Source organism: Manacus vitellinus, unplaced genomic scaffold, assembly GCF_001715985.3.
Source record: "Manacus vitellinus isolate BGI_N305 unplaced genomic scaffold, ASM171598v3 scaffold_69_pilon, whole genome shotgun sequence".
In the NCBI taxonomy this organism is placed as follows: domain Eukaryota; kingdom Metazoa; phylum Chordata; class Aves; order Passeriformes; family Pipridae; genus Manacus; species Manacus vitellinus.
In genome coordinates this window covers 1,609,011-1,632,790 of record NW_021940749.1, presented here as the reverse complement: position 1 = coordinate 1,632,790, position 23,780 = coordinate 1,609,011, and the positions used below count along the sequence as shown (strand labels likewise).

The 23,780-nt window shown below is 42.7% G+C and overlaps 2 protein-coding genes across 2 annotated transcripts in view; one reads left to right on the top strand and one right to left on the bottom strand.

Annotated features, from left to right (window-relative positions):
- Positions 1 to 484: 484 nt before the first annotated feature.
- Positions 485 to 16,458, top strand: METTL14 (methyltransferase like 14). The gene is given in 12 exon segments (XM_018083903.2): positions 485 to 527; positions 530 to 549; positions 696 to 784; positions 1,427 to 1,514; positions 5,526 to 5,606; positions 6,009 to 6,096; positions 7,759 to 7,849; positions 9,397 to 9,538; positions 10,658 to 10,750; positions 11,381 to 11,497; positions 13,333 to 13,543; positions 15,035 to 16,458. Coding segments are annotated over 12 exon segments (1,377 nt in total). The 3' UTR covers positions 15,349 to 16,458.
- A 2,344-nt stretch (positions 16,459 to 18,802) lies between these two features.
- Positions 18,803 to 23,780, bottom strand: part of SEC24D (SEC24 homolog D, COPII coat complex component) — a 48,034-nt gene continuing 43,056 nt past the window's right edge. Inside the window, exons 21-23 of the mRNA XM_008928852.4 lie at positions 21,338 to 21,529; positions 20,755 to 20,844; positions 18,803 to 20,433 (exon numbers count right to left, since the gene is read on the bottom strand). Of these exons, the coding sequence (XP_008927100.2) occupies positions 20,293 to 20,433; positions 20,755 to 20,844; positions 21,338 to 21,529 (423 nt within the window). The 3' untranslated portion in view covers positions 18,803 to 20,292. The remainder of the gene's footprint in view (positions 20,434 to 20,754; positions 20,845 to 21,337; positions 21,530 to 23,780) is intronic.

The window sequence follows — 23,780 nt, the reverse complement described above, 5'->3', positions numbered from 1 at the left end:
TAAAAAGGCTCTAAAGATTCTGCAAAACTCCCTCAAAGCAGAAGTTTTTAAAGGATCAGAAGATGGAAGCAAAACATGAAGGTTAACCTAGAAATAAGCACACTGGATATTGAAATTGGATGTAAAGGATGTACTTTAGGAAAACCGCTCGAGGTAAAACCACGTTAGGGGCCCCCATGCCCAGCTAATTGCTGAAGTGGCCAGAGCTGTGACACGGCCTGAGGGGAGCCCTGCACAGCCGGGTGTCTGCCTGAGGGAGAGAACTTGGACTGCAGCGCTTGAGGGAAGACGGATTTCATATCTGTACTTGAACAACGGCCAAATTACACGAGTCTGCTCAGTGACTCCGGGGCAGCCTGGCCATGGATCCCCATGAGGGAATTGCGGCGGGCGGGAAGTGACGCGTTGTGAGGGAAGTGACGCCTGGGCGGCGGGAGCCCGGCGGAGCGGAGGGTGGCGGTGGCGGACGGGTCGGTTCGCGGCCATGAACAGCCGCCTGCAGGAGATCCGGGAGCGGCAGAAGCTCCGCCGCAGCTCCTGGCGCAGCAGGTACGCCGGGCCCGCCCTTTCCCCTCAGCGGCGCCGCTACCGCGGCACCGGGGCGCTGGAGGGGCGAGGGGCCTGGGGCGGCCCTGGGGCTGTGTGGGGTGGGTCCTCAGTGGCCGCGGCGTGAATTTGTGTTTCCCGCTGTCCAGCTAGGGGCCGAGAACGCGGACAGCATCGGCGCCGTGCTCAACAGCAAGGAGGAGCAGCGGGAGATCGCCGAGACCCGGGAGACGTGTCGGTCCGTATCGGCGAGCGGGCTCTGTTCGAGACTGGGGGCTTGGTACTCACACAGGCCCTGGAAACGGGATGGGGTTGATCTCGGTGAAAGAAAGTGCTCTAATTACCCAAATCTGAACTTCGGCTAAGGCGAGGGGTGTCTGGTTATTCCCTTCTCAAAACAGATTGGAAATACAGGCTCACATTTGTTTCTTGTGTTAAAAAGATGCTGCGTAGGAAAACTGAGGTGTGAATTCAGAATGTGCCACCTGTGTTGTCCCAGAGCCGCTATGCTTTTGTTAAGAGCAGTTTAGTTTAAAAGTTCTTTTGGACCAATAGTCGTGTCTAGACACATGTAATGTTAGTAATTTATCAGGTGTGACAGTAATTTTCTTGTGTGACCAGACTTAATTTTGTAGATGTACTGCTTTGGTTAAAATAAGCTGTACTGTTCAGAACAGAAAAATGAGAAAGGGAAGGAAATTCCTCTCCTTTCAGGAGTTTTGTCCTTAGTAAGTTGTGCTGGTCTCGAACATACTGAAAGAGGAATAGCTTGTCATCGAGTTTCAAAGTAATTTCAAACTTGTAACAGAAGCATGTAGTCAAGGCAGATTATCAAAGTTTTCTGAAAATATGAGGATTTTTTTGGGGGGGCTGTTCACAGGGCTGCTTATGATACTTCTGCACCAAACGCAAAACGTAAATATCCAGATGAGGGAGAAGCAGATGAGGAAGAGATTGAAGAATATAAGGTAAGGAAAAAAAGAAAAAAATTACTTTTCTGTGGTGTTCTTGTGTCCCTGGGGGACTTCTAAAATATATATGCGTGCATATAAAAATAAATGTGATGTTATAGATACTTCTAATATGTGTGTCCCTCAGGGGCATCCGAGGTGTCGATGCTACGTGGTTCTCTTCAGGCGTAGGTGCATTGAACTGCACATGCTCCAGGACCCAATTTTTCAGGCTTGTTTTAGCACTGCTCCTGGAAGTGATAAAGCGTGGGTGCTCTTGGGTACACACAAAAAACCCCTTGACCAGAATTTTGTTGTATCAAAAGAAAACCGTGTAGTTAGAAGGAGCTACAGGCCGTCGGATGAGATATGGGGAGGCTGAGGGTGCCTTCTGACCTGTCTGTTAAGTGCCAAGTAATGTAGTTCTGGATAAATGGAAGAAACAAGGGACTCTAAGGGAATGGAAATAAGAGGCTTGGTTTGGGGTGTGCTTCAAGCACCTAAAATGCCCAGGAAAAGTTTAGTTAAAAAAAAAAAAAAACAAAACAAAATGCCTCCATGGTCAATGAAGTTGTCAAATTCTCATGCCCTTAATTTTTCAAATGCTCATCCCAGAGGTGTTTGGCAGCTTTCTCCATTCATATCCAATGCAGTGTTTTGGCTAAGATGGATGGTAGAAAGAGGTCAAACAAAGGCATGATTATCATACAGCTGTGTTCATGGTTTGTTTTGGGATCTTGTTGCAGCATATATCCTCCCTCTGCCCTTTTTCCATGTCCTAGTAACCTTGCTTCTGTAGTTAAATAGAATCAGTGTATTTATTAAATTATGCAGTGTCTGCTGTTCTCTTGGATGCCTAAAAAAATAGCAATTTTTGAAATTTTGCTTCATTGTGTTTCATTTTTGCTCAGCTTTATAAATCTTTCTGTAATGTCTTATCTTCTGTCTTACTAAACCAAAAAGTTAATGTATGACAGGATGTTTTTTGATGACTAATTTTTTAAAGTCTATCTGTAAAGGGACAGACATTGTTTTTTATCATGCAAAGTGTTAGTCTGTACCTCTTGTTCAGCAGACAAGTCATGAGCTCGCAGAAGAGTGTTTGTGAAGTGGAATTTTTATGCTTGCATTAGGGATCAGTTCATCTCAATTTATTTTAGTCCTTCAAGTATGTGGATAAAGAACTAAATTTTAATTACCTGTGAAATATATGTGGATAAGCCACTTGGGTTGGCAAAGTACATGACTTATCATTAGGATTTTCTTCATTAGTGTGGGGAAGACTTACCCTGAGGTGGATGTAACCACTTCTAAGTAACCAGACTCTTGCTATATTGTTGAAATTGAAGAATATTTTAATAACACTGGCTCGGACCAAATTCAGTTGAACAGATGAATAGACTTAAGAAACTTAAAACCCACAAGCAGAACATCTATAGTGGAGACATCAGCTGTTTCCTGCAGACTGTGCTAATTCCCTATTGGCAAGGAGATCAGAACAGTAAAATTCCATTTGTATTTATATAACTTTTTCCTTAGCACTTTGAGCCTGTTTGAATTTAGTCTTGTAATATGAACTGATAGAAATATCTAGATCCTTACAGGATCAATCCCTGTTGGATTGTGTTTAATGCTTCTTAGACAAAAGTAATAGACTTGAACCATTAGTGTTCAGAGCAAATACCACAAATTCGTCAGTTAGGAAAATTTGGGGTGTTTCTGATGTAAAGTGCCTTGTCTCTGTATCCCTGGCTTGCTAAAGTGAGCCAGTGACACCCAAAGGCCTTACAGTGATGCTTTGAGAGAAGGCTGAACAGGAGCATTGGCTTTTTTGTTATAAGGGGGAAGCACGAGAGCAGTTTTTGAGATAAAAAAAAAAGGCAATATGTTTTAATTTGGGGGTGCTTTTTTGTGGGTCTGGTTTTGGTTTTTCTGTAGAATAAGTGCAAGTTTATGGTGGTGGTTCTTCATAAGCATCAGGCTGATGTGAAAACAAAGGGCAGTGGGGCTGCTTGTTCAGCTTCCTGCTGGCAGTTTGCCTTGGCACCATAGGGGTTGGAGATAGGGAAGAGATGCACTAAAGGCAAAAGTGAATAAGGGATATTTTAAGGTCAGAAAGTTGAATTGTGGTTCTAAAGAACTCCTGAAATACTCGTGTTTTGGTGGAACTGTACCAGTTGTACCAGGGTTAGTTGAGCTCCCTGGTCTGTATTTGGAAGTGGCAGACAATGGGATTAAACAGTTTGCTGCCACTGCCAGGCTTTTCACTGCCTTCTGAGAGCTGGGGTTGTTGCTGCACCCCCAGGTGATTTTACTCAATTGTTTGAACCTGTATGAGTGTCTGTTTTGTGGAGTCTTAACTTTGTATGAAGTACAGAAACACCTGTGGTTCAGTTTTACTGTCTGCCAGCCTAATTTGAGACAGCCCAGTTTTACTTTGTTTCTGCAAGCAGTGGCCTGCGAGCTTGGGATGTTTCTATGCCATTGTTGTGGAGGCTGCAAAGATCTTACTTGGTTGAATCATGGTAATTACTTAATGTATTTCTAGTAATTTGAAAAAAAAATTGTGTTTGATTATTGTGGGTAGTTTTTGTTTCCCTAACTCAGCAGTACCCTGCATGATTTGGAAAACAAGGATGATTAATGGAGGAGAACCTGTGTCATTCTATCTCTGTTTGGGCTGTGCCGTTTTCCCTTTGAAAGTTGGTGGTGTGGGGTTTTGTGGCCACAGGACTCTTTTTAAATCACTTGTGAAGGCATAAAGAGAACTGGGGTGACTCAAGTGGTATCTAGCAGGTGCTTGTCATTAGAAGGCCGAGATTTAGAGAAAGGTGGAAGAGGGGAAACAGGTGTAACTGATGGCATAAGCATCAGTTTTTAGTAAAACTCAAGCTTTCAGCTATTTTTTTTTGGCCTGAGTAAGACTTGCTGCTGCTTGTCTGCTTTAATTTCTTTTCCTTGCAAACAGTGTTGCTGTTTCTGATAATAATATTTTTGGTCTGGTTAAACAAACAAATGAAAAGAGTGTATCTCTGTAAATTCTTCACCGGAATATTGAGGAAGGGGTATCTGACCTGTTTATCACAACAGGCATTTCAGAAGTTGATTTAAAGCTCCAATTTGGAAATAACAATAAAGTTATGATAAGATTTTAACAGTTAGAGGGATCAAAATAGAGGGAGAAGACTTAACTTTTCATTCTGCATTGAGACAGCTTGTGTAGTGCAGGGTAAATGAAGCTGTAATAATATGGGAGATGATATTATTTAGTAGCTCTTCAGTTGTATTTATATATTTATGTATCTATATACTGGGTTGGTTTGGGATCAGTGGGAAAACAGAAAGTGATGTGAAGAATTGAGTCTGTCTTTTGTTTTTGTTCCCTCTGAGTTCTCTGTTAGATGTTCAGAATACATCAGTGTAACAGATCTCTGAACTCCAGAAATCTGTTGAATGAACTCACCAACAGGGGAAAAAAATTCCAATACATTTTCTGTTTCCTGTAAATTTGGAGGCTATAAAATGGAAATTTTAAAGTTACTTTTAAGGACAGTTGAAATGAAATACTGACTTTGTACCATGAGCTGTTTCTGCAAACTGTGGACTTTGCTGCCAGGGTTGGAATATAAGAGATGATTGAGTGGATATAAATGCTCAAAAGTTCTAATACAGAAGAATATCAACAAAATACATTCTTTGTTTCAGTCCAAGGAGTGAACGTTTTGGGGGACAAAAATTAAAAATTCTACACTTTATTAAGCACTGGCTGCACTGTCATGGGCTAGAAATTAAGGGGCTCTTATTTTATTCTTCTTTCAGGGGCCCTTCCCACCTCATTACTGAGAGAGGTGCAGACCTTTTTGAGAATAGGTAATGTTTTTTCCCCCTCCAAAACTGGAGCTGAAACCATTCATGATGTGCTGTTTTAGGAAATGTCCATTTGTAGACAGCCCACTTCTCGTTATGACTGTGCTTTGTAAGGAAAGGAGCATGATCTTGCATACTGGTAATACCTGCTTCCTTTCCAAGGATGAAGTAGAGCTGCAGCAAGATGAAGAGAACCTGCCCTATGAAGAAGAGATTTACAAAGATTCCAGTACCTTTCTTAAGGTGAGCTGCTTTTGCAATTTTAAGTGTTTCAAAGCTGGCATAGTTGGGTTAAACTGCTTCTGCAGTTGATGGTATTTGATATAGAGCTTTAAAGGCTGAAGTAATGGACTAGAATTCAAGTAGGGAAGTTTCCTGTGAAAGATATGACTGGAACTGGTGTTACATTGATCCTGAATAAAGGTCTGAGTCAAATCATGATGAGCTGCAGTAATGGTGGGCCTGATTTGGAACTAAAATGATGGTCTTGACTGGTGTAACTTATAAAGGCATATTGAAAAGAAAATAATCTGTTATTTTGTCGTTTATCAGACTGGCACATGTAGTGTGTGTGTGTGTGTGTGTGTGTGTGTGTGTGTGCAGTTATCTGCCCGTTGCTCTCACTGAACTCCTTCTGTTCTCCAGGGCACTCAGAGCTTAAATCCACACAACGATTACTGCCAGCACTTTGTGGATACAGGCCACAGACCTCAGAACTTCATCAGAGATGTTGGTATGTCAGTCAGTGACTGTTTGAAGAGAACTCCTTTGATAGCACTTGTCTTTCTTCCCCTTTTTAAATTCCTTACAGTTGCTGGGAGGTACAGCTATACATATACTCCATGGTTGTGTCTCTGCCTGTGAATACATATCAATAAAGACATTTCTGTGAATGAGTTTATTTTTCATCAGTTAGGAGGTGATTATTGCCTAGGCTGCTCTTACCTTTGGTTTTACTTGAAAGTATTTAGCAGGAAGATTTTTTTCAAAACCAAGCTCTTTTGATTCCAGAAAGTAGATGAGTTTAATGAGCAGATCTTGAAACCGTTGCAAGTTTGAGTGACAGACTTGCTGTAATGCCTCTTAAGAATGTGTGTAGCATGTAAAGTATGGAAGTTTACATATGTTGAAGTCAGTAAGCAATATGGATAATGTTTACCAGCTAAATTTTGTAAGTGCTGACAGGTCATTAGAAGGCCCAAGTTTAGAGGATGTTATTTTCTAAGTTTACATGTATCCAGCCGTCACTGAACTTGTTATTGAAATGATTAGGCCTGGATTTAATCTTTCTATAACTAAGGTACAGTTTGGTCCTGTTTCCCAGAGTAGGTGCACGGTAGTTATTTGGATTTTAAAATAAGCAGGACACCTCCCTCTGTAGTTTTATGCAACAGTTCTCTGTATTTTAACAAGTTTAAGCTTGTCAGGGAAAGTGGGCTGTGTTTATAGGTGGCAGCCCGAAGAGGTTTTGTTTGCCTATGGAGGCCTTAGTTTGTTTCTTCTCTATATTTTGTGGAACACATTTGGATATTTTTTGTGAAAAATGGACTCAGTTATGTCTTTATCTGAAAAGCACCTGGGCTTCGTGGTGAAGTACTTGAGGTAGTTCTGCTCAGCTCTTTGAAACGAGTCCAAAGAAACTGTAGCCAGTGTTATTTACCACGACTTCTCTGCTGCCTAAAGAATTGGGAAGGGACAGGACAAAGGCTTATGCAAGTGTTAATGTGGAAGTGAGCATGTCAGCAGCAGTGAGTCCAGAGCCTTTATTGGAGCTGAGGAATATCAGGGTCAATATTGGTCAGAAACATTTTCTACTTGATGATCAAAGCTCTGCTTGGGTGCTATTTCACAGCTGGACATGGCCTTAAGAAAAGCTGAAAAATTGACATCATAAAGCTCAGAGTAGGAACATGTGTTCAAATCTTTGACTGGCACCAGAGCACCAAATCTCAATATAAGGGTTGCCTCAGGGAACCAGCCACACCCCAATCTTCAAAGGTTAAGTAAGAGTATTCTGTAAATTAGTGTTAGTTAGATCTCAACAGCAACTTACAGATATGGATAACAAAATAGCTTTCTCTCGTCATCCTGGGACTTTAAGTGAGAGGTGGTTTTCTTCTGGTAATAGGAGCTGTAAATTCCTGCTCTCTGTAGTGCTCTAGAGAAGATTGGAGCATAGACACTGCATAAGGAACAGCCATAATTAGCTGGGTGAGGACAGTACTTTGTCAAGTACTGAACAAAAAACTGCTTTGAAGGGTTTGGTTTGTTCTAACAAAAATTAAAATAAGGCTAAGTATTAACATTTGGACCTATTCAGAATACTGGACAATGCTTAATTGATACAGATATACTCTGTTAAGTAGTTGTTAACTTCATGTTTTCTTCTTCTTAGGCTTAGCAGATAGGTTTGAAGAATATCCAAAACTTAGAGAGCTCATCAGATTGAAGGATGAGCTGATATCTAAATCTAACACTCCTCCCATGTAAGTGTTCTTGTGGAAAATGCCTTTCTTCTCCAGACCTGTTTGAAGTTAGCTGTCTGCTTTGCAAATCTCTATCTTCAGCACCTGCTTAGAATTTACATTTTCTTTTTCTGTTTATACAAATTAATCAATTGAAGCATAGAAGAACAAGATTAGTTTGTTTCTGTTATTTTAATCTGGATTTTTAATATAGTATATAAACTAGTTTTTCTTCACAGTATGTGATTGTTTATAGTATCTAAAGCTTTGATTTGACCAAACTGTCAACTGATTGCCCTGCAGGCTTTAGTCTGGGATTTAAAAGAATGCAATGTGGTTGTGAATCTCATGTTGTCATGCTGTTTACAATAATAAGAAAAGCCTTAAAAATTGGCCTCTTAAGATAACCTTCTTTGTTCTTGTACCAGCTGGTTTTTGTATAGTGTTCAGCTATTACCTTAGTACCCATTAATTAGATGTTTACTTTGTAGCTGAAGACCAAAAATGTTTAGGCTGACTGGAAGTCGTTTGTCCTGTTGATTTGGAATTACCTCTGAGTTTTTGCTGGATGTCAGACACAGCATAAGTGTGCAGCACGTTACTGCCAGGAATTCAGACCTGCCTGAAGGTCAGCCTAATGCCTGGAATATACAGCAGTCCTAGTCTGTACTGAGAAAACAGCCTTACTGAATGATAGTCACACACAACCTCTGAAATAGTTGTCTGAACAACTGAGGTGCAAATTGCAGGACTCAACTTGCTCTTCTAAGTGAGGTGTGTTTTGGCATTCTTTAGCCTTAAAGCACTGAAGGGGGGAAAACAGTAATCCAGTGCTGCCTTCTGATGACACCAAATACACACAGAGAATCATAATCTCTTGCACACACTTTTTGGGAAGGGGGAGGTGGTGATCTGCTGATCAGCTTCCTTAAGGTTATAGGATTTTAGGGGAGGGCAGTGTCATTTTTTTGATAGTGATACAGCAGTGAGTGATGGGCAGGTGTGGAGGAGAGTCAGGAGAGTGTGTTTGTGTATTTAATAAAATCAATGCGTGTGGGAGTCTTGATTTGTTACCTGAAAAGCGTGTCCAGCCTTCAAAATCTTTTGAACATAATATATGAAAAATGGCAATTCTAAAAATATGACACTTCCCAAAGTGAAGCAAAACAGAAATGTGTTAGCCAGGCTAACAGTGTTTGCTTCCTAAGTGTTGATGTTTCCTCCTAAATAGTCCATGGACGTACAGAAACTTCAGTGAATCTGTACTAGATGCTGCTGTACGGTCTGTGTGGGCATCTGCTTGCTGCTTGCTAAATGAGGATCCTAAAATCTGTTTATTTAAGAGAAAGACTACTTAAAAAATGTAATGCAATAGCATCCAGCCTCAATTTAGGATCCATCCGTGAGGATGTGCTACGGGTCTCCTCTACATTTAGAGCCTTTGAGCTGTGTGAACCACACAGGAGACCCTGCTCTTAACTGGCTGCACAGAAGTGCCACGTGGAGTATAATTTTCAAACCACTCTTACACCTTGTCCAAACAGTTCTATCATCTTCTGTTCAAACAGGTATTTACAAGCAGACTTGGAAGCATTTGATATTAGGGAACTGAAGTCCAAATTTGATGTGATTCTCCTGGAACCACCACTGGAAGAATACTACCGGGAGACTGGCATTACTGCCAATGAAAAATGCTGGACCTGGGATGATGTAAGTACTTTTCTTGCTGTGGAAAAGATTTCATACATGTGTTTACCAAATAGGTAAGCTCACTCCTTCACTGACATCCTCCTTTCTCCAAGTATTGTCTGAGTAGGAAATTTTAACAGTCAAACCAATTGTAAGCTTTAGAAGCCTAACAAAATAGAACTTGTGAACAAAACCTCAGCCATGGAAGGTTTTTTCTTGTAGTTATATATTCCCTTACTGTTTAATCAGTTCAGTGGTGTATTGATAGTTCATTCTGTATCTTTCCCTTTTCCATGAGGTCAGCTCTGGAAAAGCAGTCAGTCAAACTGAAGGATCATGAGAACAAAATCAAATTCAAGCTACCTTTAAGGAGTGAGTTTGAAAACCAAGGCATTCATGCCTGTGATGTGATGAGAGACTGGGTAACTATGTGAAGGAGTAGGTGTCTGTGTTAGCCAGCCTGTTACATCAGGCACAAATGGTGCTTGGCCATGTTGCCCAGGGAAAAAACATTCTATCCTAACAGAAAAACTGGGAGTGTTGGAGTCATAGTTTGGCTTCTACTGCATTACTTTTGTTCATAGTGGCACTGAATGAAGCTTGATTTGATGTGTTAGCAAGCTACAGATGAATCCTTTCAAGTTGTGATGACTAACAGATGCTTTGCATCTGAAGTTATTTCATCTTGAATGTTACTGATTTGTCAGAGTTGAACCACTGTCCTCGAAAATTCTTGCTGCTTTTTTTCCTCAAAGTGAAAATGGAGAGAATGTCTTTCCTTTATAGTGATAGGAATTAAACTGGGATTTTTATAAGGTGTCTTCACAACCTTCATACAAGTAATTCCATGGATGAAAAGAAACATTTTGTATTAAATATTTGTTTCATAGTTTAACCCACTAACTCTAACCCCAGCCAAAACCAGCAGAGTTGTATACATGCAGTTGGGTACTGGCAAGGTAACTTTTACAAGATACTTTCTGGAAAACAAATTTAAAAGTTTGGCTGTGAGTGTATACAGGCTAACATCTCCAAAACAGTGCTTCCTGCGACATTGCTTCAAGACTTAGTATTCTTCCTGATATAATTGGTGATTTGTATTTAATTCAGAAACACTATTATTGCTCTTATTATTATTAGATCATGAAATTGGAAATTGAAGAAATTGCAGCCCCAAGGTCATTTGTGTTTCTGTGGTGCGGGTCAGGCGAGGGTCTGGATCTCGGCCGAGTGGTGAGATGATGTTTTAATTCAATTTATCAGGGACAGGCTTAAGAGTTTATTTTTATCGTTGACTTTTTCCTGTATAGAATTCTCAGTGGTAACTCCTGAGGGATGCTTTGTTACTGTGGTAGAGGATATGTAATTTTAAGTGGCATTAAGTGTTTAGATACTGTTATTTTCCAGATGAGTCATTGAAGGTGAGAGGAAACATAATTCCATAGGGTCTAGAGAGGAAACATAATTCCATAGGGTCTAGAAAGCTGTACTGCTGTCTCGGTTTTCATAGGAGCAGGTTACCATCCTGAGTGCTTTTACAGCTTTTTTACCAGAAATCTCAATAGTTTTCTGCCAGAAGTATTCATTCCAGAAGAAAGGTGCTACTGTGTCTTAAACTGAGATAAAATTTTTTAAAATATTTAAAAAAAAAAGATGATATGTAGACAAATCGATGTGCACATAAGCCTCTTTAATTTTTAGGGGCAGCTTGACAACACACGTGTCATTCATGCCAGTAAACACTGTCATTCATCTGTGACATTTCCAGCTATGATTTCAGAAAAGTCAAGTACCTATATGGGTGTTCAGTTTGGGGTACTTACATTTTTGATGTAGTGTGTTTTCTTTTTTTATGATATTTAGTGTCTACGCAAATGGGGTTACAGAAGATGTGAGGACATTTGCTGGATTAAAACAAATAAGAACAATCCTGGAAAGACCAAGACTCTAGACCCTAAGGCTGTTTTCCAAAGAACCAAGGTAAGGGTTTGGCTCCATTGCTCCTCTGTTTCCATCCTGTCTGTCTCTGCTAATGAAACACCTGGTGCTCCACAGGAGTTGGTGACAGGCTTTTGGGAAAGCAGGCACGAGAACTTCAGAGTTCTCTTCTCCAAAGCATGTTTCACAGATCTAAACTTAGCAATAGAATTTGACTAAATTTAATGTCAAAAGAATAATAACTATAGAAGGCTGGCCGTTGGTTCTAAATGCACACATGCAGGTATGTGCCCAGAGTTAGAAGCAGAGAGAGGACTGTGAGAGACCAGAGCTCAGCCAGGATCTCCTGACTCCCCGAAGGTGATTGTAAAGGTGAATGGGTCAGCTTGGTTTAAAACAAACACTTTTTTAGGGATGCATTCTGGAGGATGTGTATTGAAGGAAATGCAGAGAAAAAAAGTGGTCTGATTTAAAAGACTCAAATGTAAGTTATTCGAAACTTAGAGAAATGTAGATGGGATTAATAAATAATTGGTTTGGGTATATGTGGGTGTAACTGGCAGTTTAACTGAAAAGAGAGTTGGCTGGCAGTTTAATAATTCCAGGTGTCAGTTAACCTCAGGACTCATTCCTCATTCATTAATCATTCCTTAGCATTAAACACCCTCAACCCTGTCTCAGATTTGCCATTTTTAGGAGTATAAACTTCCCTTTGAGATATCTGGAATCTTTCACTGACTTGCATTTACATTAGTCTGAAGTTTGTTTGAAAGTGTGTTGTATCAGTTATAAATATTTATAAGTATAAATATTGCGTGTTTATTGCACATAGTATTGCAAATCTGTGCAGCTCGCTCATGAGGGAGAGGTTAAAGCTGACACAGGAGGATTTGAGGGGGGACTTTGTTTAACAGAGAGGAACAGTTTCTGGTATTGGGGAATTTCTCTGTTTATGGGGCGAGGGTTGGGCTGAGGTCACTGTTTGTGATAAACACTGGAAATGGAGCGAGTTTGTTCTGACTAAATAAATAGGCTGCTGGGCAAGGTGAACTTACCAGTGGTTACAGCAGCAAATGCTGTTCCATTCTGGTTAGTTGAGGCATCTCTGGATGGGTGCTTTGTGCTGGGCCACCTGTTAGAGAATCTGAGGTATGAGTGAATGACATGTGGTATGGAAGTAAATGTTCCAAGTAGTTCTGCTGAGGACTAGATCTACAAGTCTTTGCCTGATGAGTAATTTGTTTAGCAGTATTCTGCCTCTTTAGTTAAATTCAAGGTCCAGCACCCCTGTTGCTTGAGTGCAGTTGACCAACTGCATAGATTTGATAGCTCAGCTCTTCTGACTTTCATATTTACTTGCCAACTCTGAAAACCCTTCCCAAAATCTTGGAATGATTACATGCTCTTGTCTGCAACTTTTTCTTGAGCCATCTGGCGGCGCTTAGTGAGTCAGTGTGTTTGATCCTGGGGAACATCGCTCATCCAAGCCTGATGTTCCCAGAAACAGAGCTCTGAAATGAGTATGTAGGAGCCTCTTTTCATCCTCTGACAATCGTGGTGATTCCTCATTCATGGATGCCACATACCAGTCACTTAAATTGATCTGCAGTGTTTCAGAGGAAGGAGGCAGTGGCTATTACAGCTCAAGAACATTTTTAATGCTGATGAATTGACAGTTTGATGGTGGCTGTATTTTTTTATGCAGTAATATCTTCTAGAAAGGAATCTGAGGGTGACAGCTACTTTTGTAAGAGGTACAATATGAAAAAGTACATTATTTGCTGTCTGTTTTATGACTGAGAACTTTGAAAACTGTTTGTGCTCGAAGGCTGCCACAGCAGTGCGTGTGGCATGTGACAGTGCTCTGTGTGTCACAGGAGCACTGCCTCATGGGCATCAAGGGCACCGTGCGCCGCAGCACAGACGGGGACTTCATCCACGCCAACGTCGACATCGACCTCATCATCACTGAGGAGCCGGAAATCGGCAACATAGAAAAACCTGTGGAGATTTTTCACATTATTGAGCATTTCTGCCTTGGACGACGGCGGCTTCACCTTTTTGGAAGGGACAGTACAATCCGACCAGGTAACTGTGACCTTGGGTTTGGGCAAGTAGTTACATTTTAATGGGCTTCAGTAACCTCCTTCCATCGTCCCAGGCCACTTGGTGGGTTCTGCTGGGAGCTGAGGCAATAATGGTTAATCCTAATGCATTCTCCTTCTGCCAGGGCTCACACCAGCTGGATAACTGTGTATTTTTGTGTGTAACTGCATCACTTGTCTGTTCTCCCAACACTCTTATGGTGGCAAAGTGACTTCTGCTCTGTCCCTTGTGGTCAAGAAGCAGAAAGCTTTGCTAGAACTAAAGATCTCATACAAGTATTTTCTTGGCAAGAATGTCTGTCTTGGGGTGAATCCTCAGCCCAGGATGCAGGAGCATCATAGAGAACCCTTCTAAACAATAGTACAGTTAAGTTACCATTTTAATATCATATTTGGGAGCAAGATCATAGAAAAGGCTTTTTGTTTTAGAGATATTCATTTTTAGAAGTAAATACTTGCTAAAACAGTAAGACCTTTATGCTTTTGTTCTCCATGTTATCTCTAATTGAAGATAAATGCTGCAGTTACTCAGTTTTCTACTGGACTACTGAAAAGTGTAATTTCTGTCTTTTCATTTTCTGAATATTTCCTTTCCATTAAGCTTTTTTTTTCTGGACTTAATAGTGAAATAATCTCCACGCTAGCTCTAAAAATTGAAATGTCTTTATCATGTGTAATACAAGGTAGCAGAATTCCCTGCTTGTAAAATTCCTGTCAGTGTCCTAAAGAGGTTTCCAGGCCTGTGGATCTCAAGGAGATACGTTGTTGGTGTATGTGAAGATCCGTCAGCCACAAAACTGTAGTTTTAGAAGAAATAGGAATGAGCTTGTTTTAATGTTTGCCTGTCTTGATTCACTTGGTGTGAAGCTGAAGTGCCCATTGAATGTTTTTCTATAAACAGGCTAATTTAACTCTGTAAGGTCTGTTTTCATACCATGTGGGCTTCAGCAGAGTTATTATGTTTTCAGAGGTGTGCTTCCAGCAGGCTGTGCTCTTGGCTGCACTGTCACAACTGGGTTCTGGAGACAAAGTTACCTAAATCAAGTTACCCTGGGCCCCTAAAGAGAGAAATTCCCCAATACCAGAAACTGATCCTCTTCGTTAAACAGTCCCCCCTCAAATCCTCCTTTAACCTCTCCCTCATGAGCTATCTGCACAGATTTGCAATACTGTATGCAATAAACACGCAATATTTATACTTATAAATATTTATAACTGATGCAACTTTTCAAAAGGGGAGAAGGATGGTGTTGTTTTAAAGTAGATGAATTTACTGATCAGGTTTAGTCTGGTACCAGAGGAAATGGATCTTGCTTCCCTAGAGGCAACTTTTTCATTCCATTCAGTACAGGTGACATGTAGGCAAGTGTCTCTCCCTGTCACTTGAGTGTCCATTGAGTGGAAAAAGGACAGTAGTGGCCTTGGAAGCATGAAGTTTGTGTTTGCTTTTATTGACTCTGGTTTTGTTCCCCAGGTTGGCTGACAGTGGGACCCACCCTCACCAACAGCAACTTCAATGCAGAGACATATTCCTCGTACTTCACGGCTCCCAACTCCCACCTGACGGGCTGCACCGAGGAGATCGAGCGGCTGCGGCCCAAGTCGCCGCCGCCCAAGTCCAAGTCTGACCGGGGCGGGGGTGCTCCCAGGGGAGGAGGCCGAGGAGGGACTGCGGCCGGCCGGGGGGAGAGGGGCAGAGAGAGGAACAGAACGAACTTCCGGGGTGAGCGGGGGGGCTTCCGAGGGGGCCGGGGAGGGACCCACCGAGGGGGCTTCCCCACCCGCTGAGGAGGGAATGGCTTCTTGCCTCGTCCTATGCCCCATCTCTGAATCTCTTTCTTAGTCTTGTTTTTCCTGACATGAATTCCTCTGGAGTCTCAAGCCAGATGACTTGTGAAATTGGTTTTGGTGAAGCTGTTCTAGTCTTCCTGGGCTGGCACAGCCCCAGCCCTGGCTGGCAGCTCCTGCAATGGCAGCACTGAACTCACAGCAGAGAGCACCATCCCTTCACACACCATGGGAAGGAGGGAAGGGAAGGTACTTGCTCTACTCATAGGAAACTTGGGGTGGGGGCTTTCTTTTCAGCTGTCATTTTCTCCAAAACACGGATTCCTCTTCCTTATTTGGAGGTTTGGGCTTGGACTGATCTGGATTAATATTGTGGAATGGGCATGAAATGCAGTTCTGACTTGCATACTGTCTTTTGGAAGAAAAAATGCTGTGTCTGTATTGACACCTATTTTAACTTCTCTGAAACCAAGGAGCAAATGGAATAAATAGAATTCTATTTTTTCTTATTTGGTTTAAATTTCCCAAATTATTCCTGGGAATAGGGAACAATTTTTAATTTGTGGTGTATGTGCATTCACTTTTCATTGGGGAGAGTGGTAATTCTGTGCAGTAATGTGTTGTGCTTCATGGAAAGCACCAAGCTGTGCATTTGTGTGCAGTCCAGAACTTCTGCAAGGTCTGGATTGCTCCTGGAGCAGGGATTTACACCCACTGTGTGTTTGTAACACTTTGTTCTTTGGGAGGTAAGACAAGTGTCACTGCAGAGGAATCGGTGACCTTGTTGGAGGGCGGGTTGGAAATGCATGTGTGCAGTTCCTGAAGCTTGTGGCCTGGGAACAGGGTAATGAAACCAAGTGTTTGGCTTTGCCTGTGGGAGTTGCACACGTTTGGAAATATTGGCTATTGCTGATGGGCTCCAGTGCAGTGTGGACAGAGAGTGACTCACTTTGTACGATGTTTTTAGCAGAACCACAGCTCTGAGCTTCATGGTCAGTACTTGGCAGGCTGAACAAACTTGGCTGTTGGTGTCTCAAGGTCAGAGCTGTGGGTCTTTGATTTTAAATAGCTGTCCTGTAAAGTAGCAGATTATTAAACGTGTTTATCAAAGCTAATGTTGAAATATTTTTCTTCATATTTTATGGGTTTGTTCTCCTTTGAGGTTCTGGAATTGCCAAGTGGTTTCCTCTGTTCTGTTGTTGAACAGGAACTTGTTCTTTTGGTGCAAGGAATATTGGCACAGGTGTTTTTGAGGGTCTGATCAACTTCCTGGCCTGGGCAGTGTGCTTGGCAGGGGATTGGCACAGTGCTGGTGGAACTTGCTGTTGTTTATGAGTTGGTTCTTCCTGTGTTATTTGCACATCTGGAGAGTGACTGGATTTGGGGGGGGTGTTTTAAGGGTGGTGCTCTTTTGGCCATCAGTGAAGTCAGCCATGGGCTACGTGAACAGCATCTGACAGAAGGTAAATGCCACAGTAAGGAAACTTTGTGATTTTTGCTCTAGTCATGTTATTCAAAAAGTTAATACTGGAGAAAACCTTAGGACCACTGCTTTTGTGCCAGGGACAAACCTGTTAGGTGTTTGGGTTTTTTTTATGAGTAGAAAATGTTAATTTCCATTTCCCCCTTTTAACCACATGCCCATTGCTGATAGCTCAGTGCTGGTTTTAATTGAGTTTAACGGACAAGGAACTCCACCTTTGTAGCCATCCTCCATGAAGAACAATTACCTGCTGGTCATTATGGGAAGGTGGTGTTCCAGCAGTGACAGACTGATGGCCTGTAAAGGTGAGACAGCAGCACACCCAAAGCTTGGTGTCATGTCCTTGTGGTGGTGGAGGAGATGATACTTAGAAAATACTGTAGTGAGACACTATTACACACACCTCATTATAGAGGGTAAAAGCATCTGGTCATTTCCTAATCACTGTGATTTGGACCATATCTAAAGTGGTGTCCAGAGATGAAAGGCTTTTAATTGCATTACTGGTGTCAGTTAATTTCTCAGTTGTAACACTTTACAGGAGGGGGATAAGGCTCAGAATCAGTGAGCTGATGAATTTTACCCCAGGTGAATGCAGAACTCATTTGACTATACTATCCTTGAAGATAAAGAGCCTAACACGTTTCTTCTTTTCCAGTTCTATTAAATGCATAATGCCTGCAGTCTGAGTTGGGATGCCTGTCTAGATCTTGCCATGTTTTCCCATTCTGGAAGAGGCTTAGAGTACTTGGAATATCTTACACCCTCTGTGAATTAAATGAGGAATTTGACAGTTGCACTGACAAGATACTCAGGATGTGTCAGCATTTACCTTCAGAGGGAATTCAAGACAATCACCTGTGGATCATTGTGTGTAAATCAGCCACAGCTGGAGGTGGTTGGAGTGATGGATGTGCTGTGTAGGTTGGCAGTCAATGCTCTTGGGGGTTTGAGGTCTTCCCCAGCACAGGCTTACTGTGTGTGTTCAGAGGTGCTGAATGCTTTGTTCAGGAGTGGAATTTAGGCTGCAAACTAAATAGCAGTTTTGATCTGATAATAACTGGCATTAAGTCAATGAATTAATTTTAGAATACTCAGCTGTTTTTCTGTGCCCTGCCAAGGATTTTAATATCCAGAATGCACTCTAGAAATAAAGAATAAATGAACATTTCAAGCTCATTACATTGAAAACATTTTTAAGTCTTTCTTCAGTGTGGCTTTATAAAGATACAACGAGTAACTGAAACTGATAGATAAAAGAACCCACTGTTTCTGTATATAGCAGAAAAGATGTTCTCTCATTTGAAAATTGGTGGCAGCTTTATTGCTTTAGTAGAAATGGCAGTTGTGTAATGGGCTGAAGGTCAACTTAACATGGAGGAGGGCTGCACTAATCCTTCCATAATAGGGTCATTCTCATGAGCTGAAAAATTAAGCAGTAGGTAAATTTGGTAGTGAAACAGGAATTAATTTTCTGTGTAATTATTACAGCAATGACAAAGGAAAAAAGAGGCCTGACTACTGTAAACCTGAGTTAAACACTACAGTCCTGCTGTTTCTGCAGAGCCAAGCACTGCACTTGTCACATGTGTGTGGTGACTGTCCCTGTCATGATCGCTGCCAAACAGTGCTGGTTTGGCTGTTGGGTGGCTTAATGTAGGTAACCCAAACTGCACCTGGCATGAGCTGTGCATGTGTAACAGCTCTGCCTTGCTTGGGCTTGGTTCTGAACAGCCCCTGTGCTGGGCTTTGCCAGCACTCAGGGAAGTGACAGGTACACTCTGCTCCATTCAGTCAACTCTACCAACCATACCTGGGGGTGATGCCAACCATGAAACACTCAGAAAAAGCTGGGCTGCCAGCTAAGCTGCCTCTCCTTGGAGTAGGAGAAGATGACCTACAGCGTACTAATTGTTGGATGCATGGCCATAGAAAACTTGGTATATGAAAGAACAAACATACACACGATGATTATATTTAATAATTGCTTATTTCTTTACACAAAGAGTTGCTGGTGTCATTTTACAAATGGAATGGCAACAAATACTTTTTACAGGGTAATGTCTACAGCTAAAAAGTGCTTGTCTTGGCAGCTCAGTTCAGGCTGAGGACCTTTTGTAATACAGCCACTTATTTTAAGAGCTCTTGGTCAATGACACATACAGGACTGTATAGATAAGCTGTTGAACCAAAAAGTTACACATTTTGACTGCTTATCAATCATGGATATTAAATAATTAATACTAAGTAGCAACACTAACATGTTTAAAGGCACTTTTTTCTTTACTGAGGCTTAGCCTTACTTTTGAGTCTTTTTGGCTTTCTTTGAAACACTAATTGTTTTAATAATAGCTTTTCAAGTTTGGAAAAGTTCAAACCTCTCCCACAGAGGCACTGGTCCTACAGAGACAGACACACTGATGAAGTATCTGAGGTAAACAGCTGTTCCAAAGGCTCTGGCTTTCTAAATTCTACCTTCAATATTGGTATTAGCAGAGGCTTGTTTTTCAAAGCAGTGACCACTGAATATATCAGTCATGTGAGAGGAGATCACAGCAATAGAACTGGTATTAAACATGAGGCTTTATAGCACCACAAATAACCTTTGGTTAATGTGTCAACTGCCTCACAGTTGACCTGCCACTGAAATTTTGAGGGACAGATTTTTCTGAGTTGTATTGGGAATATTCCAGTTAACAAATGTTCTAAATAAAACCTAACCTGTGCAATTGTAAAAAGCTAACTGCTGCCCCTAAGAGGAGGCATTACCTGCCAAACATGGCAAAAGGATTGTTGGATTACTGTTCTTCTGTGGTCCCCATTGTTGTTGCACTTTCTCAAGTCCAGTTAGAAAACAGGCATTTGTGTCCTGGATAACCCCAGCCGTAGAAGGGTCCCCAGAGCTCTGTTTCTGTAGAAAGTAGCACTTGTCCCTTCCAGGAAAAAAAGGATTCGCTTCCCAGGAAGGACTCTGAAATCCTTCAAACTGAACTATGTGTTTACTTCCAATCTGATTCAACTGTACATCCTCACTTAGAAGTGTTTTGTATTTTTTCCACTTCTGTATAGATTCTGAGCATCTCTGCCAGCTCTTGTACAACTTGTGTCTAGTAAAAGGAATAATTAAGAATTTTCTAAATTGTATTTTAAGAAATGTGTACCATATATGCTCTTAAGCACTGACAGTCTGAAATCTGACAATTGACGTAGAGAAAGAGTCAGGACTTCCAGAAGATTTATACCTGAGTGCAGAACCTCCTATTCTACAGCTTAGTAAGTAAGCGAAGTACTCGGGGAGAGGTGGGGCCAAGTGAAACTGTCCAAAGAGAGCACAGAAGAGGGTCAGCAAAGCACAGCAGAAGGCCTGGGCCTGGTGGAGCTGTGGGCCAGCCTTAAGGCACCAGGGACTGTCCATCCCTCCTGCAAAGGGAAAAAGGAACTGAGAAATGTTAAGTGTTGCCTTAACTGAGCAGCTGACTGATCTCCTTGTGAATGCAGATGAGAAAATCCACGTAAGAGGCTCCTCCATAAATACTCTTGTCTTCTACTAGGAACTGTCGGAAAAGCATCTCTGGCTGTTCCCGTTGCTTCACTATGATCAGCTGAAAAGAGAGAGATAATTTAGAATACAGTCATACTAGATGGCAGTAGTTTTCAGTACATTTCAGTAGCTGAACAGAGGAGAAATTAATGTGAATTAAGGGTTGCAGAATAAAATGGTTACCTTTTAGACTTGACTACCTTTGAAAGTCAGTTTTGATTAGGAATTAAGCATATTTGAGATGCCTGTGCCTACAAATCATGCTGGAACTCAATGATGTGCAGGAAAACTCCTGATACATAAAAAACCCTTTTATAGCTACTGGTAAGTTTTCACAAAGCCTGTAGTGTTCTTCTGAACAGGTAAAGCAGAAACAAGTTACCTTCATAGTGTGGGGCTTTTGGCTCTGGAGTTGTTCCAGGATATGCTTCAGTTTCTTAGAGAATGGATTGTCCAGGTCAGGCAGGGATGTCTGTCAGAAGGGAAACATGGCAGGTGGTTATCTCCCAGTCACAGCTCTTACCAGTTCACACAGACTGGACTAGCTGCTGATAGTTATGGTGTAGGGAGCTGCGGATTTCATTCTAAACTGGGAAATGCCATCTCCTTCACAAAAATGTCTCGTCTTGAGGACTCACCTGCCAAAGCCATTTTTCATTGTAAAACAGTCACTGTATGAAAACTCACTGTCAGGAGAAACTAACTATTGCAAAGTGTTTTGTTCCAATTTCAGCAATACACAGTTTAGGACTTTAATATCTACAACAGTCAAAGTTTAAGATTTAAAGAAGCTGTGAAAGCAGTCCTGGAAATGTTCAGCTTACAATTTTATGTAAGTTAAAACACTCCTGGTGTCTTAACACCTTCTGCTGGTCACCTGTTCCTGATGAAAGACCACCTCCCTTGTTTCCCCAATTAGCATCTGGTCTCATTAAATCCTAACTGCTTAGTGTGCGTGTACTCACGGCGTCGGTGCTGATGTGCGCGAAAGACGGCACGTTGAAGAGCCCTTGGATGAGCTCTGGGGACACGCTGGCTCCCAGCCACAGGAACATGCTCAGCCCGTTGGCCAGCAGGAAGGCCCCTCCCTCTGACAGCCGCTCCTCAGAGCAGCGCACGGCGGCCGGGACAGCATCGCTCTTCACATCCAGGCTGTGCTGCGGGGAAAGGGACACGCGGCTTGGAGCAGCAGTGACAGAGCTCGACGTAGATAGTAGAAAGTAACAGCTGAAGGGTTTAGAACAGCGGGGTGGTTCCTTTCCAGCTAAGAGCTGGTGGTGATGTGTGGGCTTTGGGGCTGAATGGGGACGATTTGGGGTTTTTAGGGCTGTTTCTTGGTGCTTTGGAGGTTTTTGTTGTATCTGAATCAGAGGGATTTGGGTTTTGAGACTGAATGTGTTGTGGAGCTCGGGATGGGGATGGCAGGAGAGGGAGCCCCCCAGGTATGGAGCTCGCCCCTTGTTTTGGCCCTGTGAGGGGGGTCTCTCCTTTCTGGGGAGGGACTGACCAGATGGACACACGGACAGACACACAGAGACAGACAGACATACAGGCATATGGACAGATAGACAAAGACGGGCACGTGGATGGACAGATGGACACACGGACAGACAGAGGAATAACGGATGGATGGACAGATGAATGGACAGACAGACACGGGGACACACAAACAAAGAGACAGATGGATGAACAGACAGACAGACACAGAGCTGGATGGACAGACAGGCAGACGGACACAGAGATGGACAGAAAGACAGACAGATGGACATGGATGGACAGACAGACAGACAGATAGACAGACAGACAGATGGACAGACAGAGATGGACAGACAGACAGACAGACAAATGGACACAGATGGATGGACAGACAGACAGACAGATGGACACAGAGATGGACAGACAGACAAATGGACACTGATGGATGGACAGACAGACAGACAGACAAACGGACACAGAAATAGATGGACAGACAGACAACAGAGATGGACAGACAGACAGACAGATGGACACAGAGATGGACGGACAGACAGACAGACAGATGGACACAGATGGATGGACAGATGGACACAGAGATGGACGGACAGACAGACAGACAAATGGACACAGATGGATGGACAGACAGACAGACAGACAGATGGACACAGAGACAGACAGACAGACAGAGATGGACGGACAGACAGACAGATGGACAGACAGACAGACGGACAGATGGACACGGATGGACAGACAGACAGACAGATGGACAGACAGATGGACAGACAGACAGACAGAGATGGACGGACAGACAGACAGATGGACAGACAGACAGACAGACAGATGGACACAGAGATGGACAGACAGACAGACAGATGGATACGGATGGACAGACAGACAGACAGATGGACACAGAGATGGACAGACAGACAGACAGATGGACAGACAGATGGACACAGAGACAGACAGACAGACAGATGGACAGACAGATGGACAGACAGACAGACAGACAGACAGACAGATGGACACAGAGATGGACAGACAGACAGACAGACAGATGGACACAGAGACAGACAGAGAGACAGATGGACAGACAGATAGACAGACAGACAGACAGACAGATGGACACCGATGGACAGACAGACAGACAGATGGACACAGAGATGGACAGACAGACAGACAGACAGATGGACACGGATGGACAGACAGACAGACGGATGGACAGACAGACAGAGAGATGGACAGACAGACAGACAGACAGATGGACACAGAGACAGACAGACAGACGGAGATGGACGGACAGACAGACAGATGGACAGACAGACAGATGGACACGGATGGACAGACAGACAGACAGATGGACAGACAGACAGACAGACAAATGGAAACAGAGATGGACGGACAGACAGACAGACAGATGGACAGAGAGATGGACGGACAGACAGATGGACACGGATGGATGGACAGACAGACAGATGGACAGAGAGATGGACAGAGAGACAGACAGATGGACACAGAGATGGACGGACAGACAGACAGACAGATGGACACAGAGATGGACAGACAGACAGACAAGTGGACACAGAGATGGACGGACAGACAGACAGATGGACACGGATGGACAGACAGACAGATGGACACAGAGATGGACAGACAGACAGACAGATGGACACAGAGATGCACGGACAGACGGACACAGAGATGGATGGACAGACCGACGGGCAGACAGATAGATGGACAGACAGAGGTGGACGGACAGAGATGGACGGACAGACAGACAGATGGACACAGACAGATGGACGGACAGAGATGGACGGACAGACAGACAGACAGACAGAGAAATGGACAGAGACGGACAGACAGACAGATGGACAGACACACAGACGGATGGAGAGATGGACAGAGAGATGGACGGACAGACACACAGACCGACAG